This window comes from Homarus americanus, unplaced genomic scaffold (assembly GCF_018991925.1).
Source record: "Homarus americanus isolate GMGI-L3 unplaced genomic scaffold, GMGI_Hamer_2.0 scaffold56652, whole genome shotgun sequence".
Classification (NCBI taxonomy): Eukaryota; Metazoa; Arthropoda; class Malacostraca; order Decapoda; family Nephropidae; genus Homarus; species Homarus americanus.
In genome coordinates, this window is record NW_024714618.1 from 4,852 (window position 1) to 16,480 (window position 11,629).

Consider the following 11,629-nt stretch of genomic DNA (forward strand, 5'->3'; position numbering starts at 1 on the left):
CCTAAGAGAAGGTCACAACATTTATTACCCACAACAATGTAAACTGCAGACCTCAGGATCTAGTATGACCTTCTTATTTGTTGTTTATTTGCTGCATTCCTTCCGTTATTTCATCACCATCACTTCCTTCCTTCTTTCTTTTCTTGACCTTACTTCAATCTAACCAATCACCCTTATTCGTGTCAGGCCTACATTAACGGATACAGGGTCGACTCATGCGGAGACCAGACACTCTCCTCTCTCTTCTTCTTCTCTCTCTCTCTCTCTCTCTCTCCCATCCCAAGAGCCGAAAGGGGTACTACACTAGTTTGCTGAACGAAGACAGGAAGAAGGAAAGATGGAAGGAGAGAGAGAAAAAAGAAAAAAGAAAAGAGAAGGAAGAGAGAGAGAAAAAAAGAGAAAAGAGAAAAAAAGGAGAGAGAAAAAAAAAAAAAAAAAAAAAAAGAGAGAGGCAAGAGGAGGAGGGAAGGAGGAGAGAGGAGAGAGAGAGAGAGAGAGAGAGAGAGAGAGAGAGAGAGAGAGAGAGAGAGAGAGAGAGCATCACACCGTACACGACTCTTGGTACAGTATAATGTATTAGTGTTGTTCACATCCTGTTGAGTGTATGTAGAGGCTGTGGTTCTGCCTGCCCCCACCGCCCCTTCCACCACTACCCCTTCCTCCACCACTACTCCTTTCCTCCTCCACCTCCTCCCACCACTCACTCCCTTCCTCCACCACTACCCTACCACCACCCCTTCCTCCACCACTACCCTTCCTCCACCACTACCCTCCCCACCACTACACTCGTCCATGGTACCCCTTCCTCCACCACTACCCTTTTCCTCCACCACTCACTCCTCCAACACGGCAATGATTCCACTCTCCGTCATTATTATTATTATAGTAGTAGTAGTATTAGTAGTAGTAGTTGCAGTGGTGCACTTCAGTATTAACGTTCATTTTAGTCATTTTTCAACAATATGAAATACCGTCATGTTCACCATCACTGTAAACGTCTTCACTACCATCACTATTATCATTATCAATTATAAAGACGAGTGAAATCTACTACAAACGAGTTATCTGTCATTACTTCATTATTCCCTGATCTGTTCACCATCAGCCCATCAGCCAGTCAACACGTCCATGCAAGAGTTCATCCTTCACCCAAGATGGCGGTCGACCCATCATCATCACGTCCTGCACTCTAATCTGTCGTTATTATCGTTTTCCTCAAAGTTCATCATCATTATTATTATCATCTTTAATCATCATCATCATTGTCGTTCATTATATTGTAACCTGAGGAATTACCTATCTATTTAATTATCAATTCTCATACTACTAAGGCGGGGGCCGTCATAATCACCTTAGGTAGAGCGTCTGAAATGTTCCAACAATTATAGAAAACGTTGCTATAATATTAATGGCAAACTATAAAGAGGCTAATTAACACTGTCTTCAAGCATGGAGGGACTTTAAATTAAATTTAGCAACCTGTTCAGTGTGACAAATTGATATGAAGAGAGAGGAAGTGTGCATGTCCCCTACTGCACTTCAAGGATACATAATAAAGGTAAAAACGTTTAATAGCTTTAAAAAAAATGAAGGTCACAGCATCAGTTCAGGCGTTCGGGTGGGTGATTCAGTGACGTCATCCTCTCTACACGCTCCCATATACACTAAACCAGAAGCAGGAATGATATAATAAGCGAACAGAAAGTCTCTTTGTTCATCCTGGGGAAAATATCCTCCTAAACACAGGACGAAAGTGAAAGCTAAAAATAAACCGTAATTAGCATCTTCGCAGGTGTTGAGGCTACAGCCAAGCTACAGCTGCCACTATACTGGACATGTATGGCGCTACAGCCTGCCCACACTATGTAGTATGCTACTACATCAATCGTACAGCAAGATATGTTGGGTTACTACCACCATAATTACCACCACTATCACAAGCACTACATCACCACACCGTCAAGGACATGAGTGTGGTCACATGTCTGGCCGCACACTTTACAATTTAGTTTAATTTACATCTTCTTGAGGGACTTATTTCATCCTTAGTCTACATAAACAATGTACTGGAAATACTAACACCCAATGTCATTATATCCTGATCACTGGGGGTCGATAAACACCCTCTGTGGCCTCTACTCTAATCCTTTTACTCTACCACCACAGGATAAGGGGGTGCACACAACCAAGGTGTCCGCGGCAAAATCCAAATTACCACAATCACAACACTAATACCACCAACCACACCACCACTACAACTGGTTACGCTAACATTAATTATAAAGATTTTGTTGTTGTTTTTTGCATAATGTACAAATAATTTAACACTGCCTCTACTACTCTTTCCCTTCTCCGCGTTCTTATCTTCCTTCCTTCCTTCCTCTTCCATCCCTCAATCTCTAAATTTGCACTAACACTCCTTTCTTTCCTTCCTTTCCTCCTCCTTCCATCATTGACAATTCTTCTTCCTCCTCTCATTCCTTCCTTCCTCCCCTTCCATCGTACATCGGCTTTCATTTTCTTCCTTCCTTCCTCCTCATCCTTCCATCGCTATCGACTATTTCTTCTCCTCCTCCCATTCCTTCCTTCCTTTCTCTTGCAGCGTACATTGACCTCTGCCTTCTCCTCAAATTCCTCTTCTTCCTCCTCCTCCTCCCCCTCCTCCTCGTGTGGAAGGGGGTCGAGGTAAGGGATGGTGTCGAGTGTCGTGAGTGTACGTTGGTCTCCCCATTATGTTGATGAGGGAGAGAGAGAGAATGATAATCGACTCGAAATTCTGGACCCACCTCAGTCAACCATAGAAAGACGGACGGACGGACGGACGGACACACTGATAACAGCATCCACCTGTCCCCTCTCCCCTCCTCCCTGCAGCACCCACTAGTCTGGTACCTGAGGACATCACCACCAGGAGAAGGTTGAGGAAGTGAGAAGGAATGAAGACGATTAACGAGAAGTAGAGATAACACATTATTTAACACTCTCTCTTCTATCCTCTCATTCTCTATCTTCTATCCTCTCATTCTCTCTCTAATCTTCTCTTCTGCCCTTCTCTCAGATGTGATTATATATATGTTGTTGGTCCTTCGAGAATCACACTCACATCCCGACTATGATATGCCCCACGCAGGCACAGGACGAAGTTTATTGTGCACCCCTGAACTCTCAGAAAGTGAACTGACCAAATATTTCAAATATGAACAGGAAAGAGTATGGTGTTTATTGATTACTTGAACATTTTGGAGAGGATGGGGGAGGAGGGGTGGATGGGGTGAGGAGAGGTGATGGGGTGAGGGAGGGGTGACAGGGGTAGAGGGAAGGTGATGGGGGGGAGAGGGGAGGGGTGATGGGGAGAGGAGGGGTGGATGGGGTGAGGGAGGGGTGGAGGGGGGTAGGGAGGAGGGTCAAGGGGTGAGGGAGAGGTGAGGGAGGAGCCAGGGGGTGGAGGGAAGGGGTGATGGGGGAGGGAAGGATGGGGGTGAGGAAGGGTGATGGGGTGGAGGGAAGGATGGGGGGAGGGGAAGGGTGATGGGGGTGAGGGAAGGGGTGATGGGGTGAGGGAGGGGTGATGGGGGGGTGAGGGAAGGGGTGATGGGGGAGGAAAGGCATATGGGGTGAGGGAAGGTGATGGGGAGAGGGAAGGTGATGGGGGGAGAGGAAGGGGTGATGGGGAAGAGGGAAGGGTGATGGGGTGAGGGAAGGTGATGGGGTGAAGGAAGGGTGATGGGGAGAGGAAGGTGATGGGGGAGGAGGGAAGGATCATGGGGGGAGGGGAAGGGTGGATGGAGAAGACGGAGGGGTCATGGGGTGAGGAAGAAGTGATGGGGGAAGGAAGGTGATGGGGGTGAAGGAAGGGGTGATGGGGTAAGAGGGAAGGGTGATGGGGGAGGAGGGGTCATGGGGGTGAGGGGAGGGTCATAAAGGGAGGGAAGGGTCATGGGGGAGGGAGGGGTCATGGGTGGGGAGGATCATGGGTGAGGGGAGGGAGGGGGTAGAGGGAGGGGTGAGGAGGGCCGAGGGGACAAGGGAGAGAGGGAGGAGCCAGCGTGAGGAGAGGCCGCAAAAAAAATGGTGGAGGAGGCACAGAGGGGAAGGGAGGCCGCAAAGAGGGAGGGGGCCATGGGGGTAGAGGGAGGTGATAGTAGAGGAGGTGATGGGGGCAGAGGAAGGTGATGGGGTGAGGAAGGAGGTGACAAAGGAGGAGGTGATGGGGTAGAGGGAAGGTAGGAGGTAGAGTAAAGGTGATGGGGTAGAGGAAGGTGATGGGGTAGAGAACATGGGGGTAGAGGGAAACAAGCAAGCAGAGGAAGGGCCAGGTAGAGGAAACATGTAGAGGGAAGGGGTCAGAGGGGGTAGGAAGGCACGGGGAGGGAAGGGTCAGAGGAAGGGCTTGAGGAAAGGGCCGAGGGAAGGGCCCGAGGAAAGGGTCGTGAGGGAAGGGGTCGAGGGAAGGGCATGGGGAAAGGGGTCATGGGGGAAGGGGTCAGGAGGAAGGCCGGGGGGAGGGAACGGCTCAAGGAGGAAGGCCATGGGGTGAGGTAAGGGCAGTGGGGTGAGGGAACTGTAAGAGGAAAGGGCCAGGAGGCTGGATTGAAGGGCCGAGGAAGGCCGAAGGGAAGGGGCCAAGGGGAAGGGGAAGTCAGGGAAGGGCACATGGGGAAAGGGTCACAAGGGAAGGGGGCATGGGGGGAAGGGGTCAGGGAAGGGCCATGGGGAAGGGGTCATGGGGGAGGAAGGTCATTGGGGTGAGGAGGGTCCTGGGGTGAGGGAAGGGTCCTGGGGGTGAGGGAAGGGTCCTGGGGTGAGGGAAGGGTCCTGGGGGTGAGGGAAGGTCCGGTGAGGAAGGGTCCTGGGGTGAGGGAAGGTTCCTGGGGTGAGGGAAGGGTCCTGGGGGTGAGGGAAGGGGTCCTGGGGGTGAGGGAAGGGTCCTGAGGGGTGAGGGAAGGGTCCTGGGGGGGTGGTGGAAGGGGTCCTGGGGGTGAGGAAGGGGTCCTGGGGTGAGGAAGGGGTCCTGGGGTGAGGGAAGGTCCTGGGGGTGAAAAAGGGGTCCTGGGGTGAGGAAGGGTCCTGGGGGTGAGGAAGGGTCCTGGGGTGAGGGAAGGGGTCCTGGGGTGAGGGAAGGGTCCTGGGGTGAGGGAAGGGTCCTGGGGTGAGGAAGGGTCCTGGGGGGTGAGGGAAGGGGTCCTGGGGTGAGGAAGGGTCCTGGGGGGAGGAAGGGTCCTGGGGAAGAGGAAAGGGTCCTGGGGTGAGGGAAGGGTCCTAGAGGGAAGGGGTCCTGGGGGGCAGGGAAGGGTCCTGGGGTGAGGAAGGGGTCCTGGGGGTGAGAAGGGTCCTGGGGGTGAGGGCAACCTGGGGTGAGGGAAGGGTCCTGGGGGTGAGGGAAGGGGTCCGGGGTGAGGGAAGGTCCTGGGGTGAGGAAGGGTCCTGGGGTGAGGCAGGGGTCCTGGGGTGAGGGAAGGGAACTGGGGGGTGAGGGGAAGGGTCCTGGGGTGAGGAAGGGGTCCAGGGGGGTGAGGAAGGGGTCCCAAGAGAGGGAAGGGGTCCTGGGGGAGAGGGAAGTCCGGGGTGAGGAAGGGGTCCTGGGGGTGAGGGACAACCTGGGGTGAGGGAAGGGGTCCTGGGGTGAGGGAAGGGTCCTGGGGAAGAGGGAAGGGTCCTGGGGTGAGAGGAAGGGTCCCTGGGGTGAGGGAAGGGTCCTGGGGGTGAGGAAAGGGTCCTGGGGTGAGGGAAGGGGTCCTGGGGGTGAGGAAGGGTCCTGGGGGTGAGGGAAAGGGTCCTGGGGTGAGGAAGGTCCTGGGGTGAGGGAAGGGGTCCGGGGGGAGGGAAGGGTCCCAGAGGAAGGGGCCCTAGGGGTGAGGAAGGGGTCCTGGGGGTGAGGAAGGTCCTGGGGTGAGGAAGGGTCCTGGGGAGGAAGGGTCCTGGGGGTGAGGAAGGGTCCTGGGGGTGAGGAAGGGTCCTGGGGGTGAGGAAGGGTCCTGGGGTGAGGAAGGGTCCCTGGGGGAGAGGAAGGGTCCTGGGGGTGAGGAAGGGTCCTGGGGTGAGGAAGGGGTCCTGGGGGTGAGGAAGGGTCCGGGGGTGAGGAAGGGGTCCGGGTGAGAAGGTCCAAAGGTCCCAAGAGGAAGGGTCCTGGGGGGGGAAAGATCCTAGGGGAGGAAGGGTCCTGGGGGTGAGAAGGGGTCCTGGGGGTGAGGAAGGGTCCTGGGGGTGAGGAAGGGTCCTGGGGGTGAGGAAGGGTCCTGGGGTGAGGAAGGGTCCTGGGGGTGAGGAAGGGTCCTGGGGAGAAGGGTCCGGGGGTGAGGAAGGGTCCGGGGGAGGGGGTCCTGGGGGGTGAGAAGGGTCCTGGGGAAGAGGAAGGGGTCCTGGGGTGGAGGAAGGGTCCTGGGGTGGGAGGAAGGGTCCGGTGAGGAAGGGTCCCAGAAAGGAAGGGGTCCTGGGGGAGGAAGGGGTCCTGGGGGTGAGGAAGGGTCCTGGGGTGAGGGGAAAGGGGTCCTGGGGTGAGGAAGGGGTCCTGGGGGTGAGGAAGGGGTCCTGGGGTGAGAAGGGTCCTGGGGGTGAGGAAGGGGTCCTGGGGGGTGAGGAAGGGGTCCTGGGGGTGAGGAAGGGTCCTGGGGTGAGGAAGGGTCCTGGGGTGAGGAAGGTCCGGGGGTGGAGGAAGGGGTCCTAGGGGTGAGGAAGGGTCCTGGGGTGAGGAAGGGCCAGGGGGGGTGGGGAGAACAGTGGGGGTGAGGAAGGGGTCATGGGGGGTGAGGGAAGGGGTCATGGGGGGTGAGGAAGGGTCATGGGGTGAGGAAGGGGTCAAGGGGTGAGGAAGGGCCAGGGGTGGAGAAGGGCTGTAAACAAGAGAAGGGGTCATGGGGTGAGGAAGGGGTCAGTGAGGAAGAGGAAGGGGTCATGGGGTGAGGAAAGGGTCATGGGGTGAGAAAGGGTCATGGGGGTGAGGAAAGGGTCATGGGGGTGGAGGAAAGGGTCATGGGGTGAGGAAAGGGTCATGGGGTGAGGTGAGGATCATAGGGTGAGGAAAGGGTCACTGCTATCACACATCACAAACCACCACACACCATCATCACCACTACCACCAACATATATATAATCACCTTCACCATCACTAGCACCATTACCAACGACCATAATCATCACTACCACCACCACCAGATTTTAATTACCTTCACAGCTACCAACTCACTGCCACAAGAGAGAGAGAGAGAGAGAGAGAGAGAGAGAGAGAGCGAGAGCGATGACAGCCCCAGCAGGAGTCAAACACCTCCACGTGTGACCTGAGCCATGCAGTAGTTCCAGTGATGCCCCCTGACCTGCCCTGGTTTATGTCACTGGCCAAGTCCTTAATAATACCTTGAGGCCGAAAATAAGATGTCTTGAAGATGTTCTTAACTCGGCCCTCCTGACCTGTTTAATGGATGTTTATGTCGGAGGAGGTTTTTTTTCATCCCCAGCCAAATTAATATAATGCTACTTAAGTCAATCGTATTTATTTGCGTTTATCTACCCAATATTCGCCTTTCATGACTGATAAAGCTGATACCTCTTTCCTGTGTGTGTGTGTGTGTGTGTGTGTTATAGTCCCTTATAGAGGCAAACAGATGACACACCAGGCAAAGTAATCATCAATGTTAAGATTTCTTGAAAGGAACAGAACGCGGCCACTATTTACATCTGGTGTGTCTACTGTACGTTTTTAAATGGCTAAAGAATACACACACAAAACAATAATTTTTCAATGATGGTAAGTAGTTCTAACACAATCATCCTGTAACACACACTAGTGACACATAACCTGTAACACACAGTGATACATGCTACTTGTCCAGACAACGAGCCTTGACAGAACAGGTTTGAGCAGACGGTGAACTCTCTCCATTACCCTCCCTAATTCTCCTACACTCCTTCCTTCCCTCCATCTCCATTGCTTCCTCCTTCCCACCTCCCTCCTTCCCTCACTCACTTCCTCCTCCCTCCCTTCCTCCCTCCCTCAGCCTCCACCAGGACTCACGTGCAGAGAGCGATGCCATCCTTGAGAGCATGACCGAAGGCGAGCTGGTCTATGAGGCCGTCCTCGGTGGGCCAGTCGAGGGGGACCTGAGTCACGGCCTCCACCCACTCACACGCCTCCCGCGCCCGCTGGAGGTCGAACTTGGCTTGACTCTGTGGAGGGCAAGACAAAGGTACAGTTATGGTCTGATTCTGCACAGGTAAATGAATATAAATAATCAATGTAAATCAATATTCAACTAGTGTAAATAAACGATCAAAGGGGAATTGAAACCATAAAAAATAATTCCAATTCTGTAAATGATATTCAACATTTACGTAAAACAGTTCCTCTCGTGTAAACAATATTACTGTAAACAAACAAGTGAATATGAGTCAAATATCTTACTCTCTCTCTCGTGTGCTTATACTACACATACTCTGGGCTAGTGTATTAAAAAGACGTAAACACACACAGACAAACGTACACACAGACAACTAAACGTACACACATACACCACCACACACGCGCACTCCTAATCCACACCGACACTCTCCTAACAAACAAACAAACACAGACAAACAAACAGACACATATGTAACACAAACTCCCAAAACAAACACAAAAAGTGTCAACACCCACCACTTGTCACGGGCATTAGTGGACAGAACAAGCGAGCAGGGTACAGCAGGGTACAGCAGGGTACAACAGGGTACAGCAGGGCACACAGTATACAACAGCTGGTGTATTCGACCACCTGTCACCACTGTCTCATTACCCGGCCTCATTATATAAATTATTCATCATAGATCATCATCACTCAACCTCTTCATCATAAGAATGCCCACTGTCTGACCTCTCCAAGCGACTGATGACGTCATACGAGGCACTAGGCCGCCTGGGTTGGGTTGGGGTTGGGTTAGCATTAGGGTGTTTAATCATCACGTGAAATAAACTGGGGTTCCTAATCTTCACGAGACCAACACTCTTTAATTTTAATTTTAATATTTTTGCTTCTATCGCCAACACAACACTTGTCTCGTGACCACCAACTACCACCTGTTCCGTAACCACCCAAGTACCACCACCTCAACCACCTTAACAACCACCACCACACCTTAACCACCTCACAGCCACACCAACCAACAACCTTAACCAACCCAACCAACCTACAACCATCCAACCACCACCTTAACCACCCAACCACGTACTATTAACTAACATGGCCAGTAACTAAAATCTAGTAAGGCTTTTGAGTTTCTGAAAGGAGGAGAGAGAGAGAGAGAGAGAGAGAGAGAGTTAATTGAAAGAATAGAGGAAAAGAAGAAATAAATTACAAGAATAAATAAATAAGTAAAATAAATAAATGAAGAACAGTTTAAAGGGTTAAAGTCATCGTGCTAAAGGTTGTCATCGTGCTAAAGGGTTAAATCATCATTGAAGGGTTAAGTCATCGTATTGAAGGGGTTGTCATCGTATTGAAGGGTTAAGTCATCGCATTGAAGGGTTAAGTCATCGCATTGAAGGGTTAGTCATCGTATTGAAGGGTTAAGTCATCGTATTGAAGGGGTTAAGTCATCGTATTGAAGGGTTGTCATCGTATTGAAGGGTTGTCATCGTAATTGAAGGGGTTGATCATCGTGCCCTAAGGGTTGTCATCGTAATTGAAGGGTTAAGTCATCGCTGCAAGGGTTAGTCATCGTATTGAAGGGGTTAAATCACCAACAACGTATATTGTCATCGTACTGAGGGTCATCGCACTCAGGGGTCTCATCACTCGGTCCACGTGCTCAGGAGTCCCGTCGCACTCATGGGGTTCCCGTCCCTGCTGGGGTCCTCCATCGCACTCAGGGTCCCTCCATCGCACTCGGGGTCCCTCATCGCACTCGGGGTCCAATGTGCTCAGGAGTCCCCATCACCCTCACATGGGGTTCTCATCGCACTCAAGGGTCCTCATCACCTCGGGGTCCTCATCGCCTCGGGGTCCTCATCGCACTCGGGGTCCTCACCGCACTCAGGGGTCCTCGCCTCAGGGGTCCCTCATCGCACTCGGGGTCCTCCATCCTCAGGGTCCTCATCGCACTCAGGGTCCTCATCGCACTCGGGGTCCTCATCGCACTCAGGGGTCCTCATCGCACTCAGGGGGTCCTATCGCACTCAGGGGTCCTCATGCTGAGGGGTCCCCCATCGCACTCGGGGTCCTCATCGCCTCAGGGGTCCCCACCGCACTCGGGGGTCCTCATCGCACTCAGGGTCCCATCGCACCTCGGGGGTCCCTCATCGCACTCAGGGGTCCCTCATCGCACTAGGGGGTCTCATCGCCTCGGGGTCCTCATCGCACTCGGGGGTCCCCATCGCACTCGGGGTCCCTATCGCACTCGGGGTCCTATCGCACTCGGGGGTCCCTCCATCCGCAGTCTCCATCCGCCTCGGGGGTCCTCATCGCTCGGGGTCCTCATCGCACTCAGGGGTCCTCATCGCCTCGGGGTCCTCCATCGCACTCAGGGGTCCCCACTCCGCCTCAGGGGTCCTCATCGCACTCAGGGGTCCTCATCGCCTCGGGGGTCCTCATCGCACTCAGGGTCCTCATCACTCAGGGGTCCTCATCGCACTCGGGGATCTATCGCCTCGGGGGTCCTCATCACCTCGGGGTCCCTCATCGCCTCGGGGTCCTCATCGCACCAGGGCCCTCATCGCATCGGGGGTCCTCATCACTCAGGTCCTCATCGCACTCGGGGGTCCCCATCACCTCGGGGTCCCCATCGCACTCGGGGTCCTCATACTCAGGGGTCCTCATCGCCTCAGGGGTCCTCATCGCACTCGGGGTCCTCACATCGCACCCGGGGTCCTCATCGCACTCGGGGGTCCTCATCGCCTCGGGGTCCTCATCGCACTCAGGGGTCCTCATCGCCTCGGGGTCCTCATCGCCTCAGGGGTCCCTCCTTGCGCCTCAGGGGGCCTCCATCGCACTCGGGGGTCCCTCATCGCCTCGGGGTCCTCATCGCACTCGGGGTCCCCATCGCACTCAGGGGGTCCTCCCATCGCACTCGGGGGTCCCCATCGCACTCGGGGTCCTCATCACTCCGGGGTCCTCATCGCAGGGGGTCCTCATCGCACTCGGGGGTCCTCATCCACTCGGGGGTCCTCAAGCTCACTCGGGGTCCTCATCACTCAGGGTCTCATCGCACTCAGGGGTCTCATGCTCAGGGGTCCTCGATCACACAGGGGTCCTCCGCCACCCCGGGGTCCCCATCGCCTCGGGGGTCCTCATCACCTCGGGGTCCCCATCGACTCCGGGGTCCCACTCACTCGGGGTCCCTCGCCTCGGGGGTCCCCATCACTCAGGGGTCCCTCAGCCACTCGGGGGTCCCTCATCGCACTCGGGGGTCCCCATCGCACTCGGGGGTCCTCATCGCACTCAGGGGTCCCCATCGCACTCAGGGGTCCCTCATCGCCTCGGGGTCCCCTCCCTCAGGGGTCCCTCGCCTCACCTCATCGCACTCAGGGGTCCCCATCGCCTCAGGTCTCTGCACTCAGGGTCCCCATCGCACCCAGGGTCCCTCGCACTGGGTCCCCATCGCACTCAGGGTCCTCATCGCACTCAGGGTCCTCCATCGCCTCCAGGGTCCTCATCGCACTCAG

General features: G+C 54.6%; 1 protein-coding gene across 1 annotated transcript; it reads left to right on the forward strand.

Moving 5' to 3' along the window:
- Positions 1–9,883: 9,883 nt before the first annotated feature.
- Positions 9,884–11,612, forward strand: LOC121879186 (collagen alpha-2(I) chain-like; the record flags this gene model as incomplete). Its single annotated transcript, XM_042385784.1, has 1 exon — positions 9,884–11,612. A coding segment is annotated over exon 1 (1,729 nt), but the record flags the coding sequence as incomplete, so codon positions are not given.
- Positions 11,613–11,629: the final 17 nt, after the last annotated feature.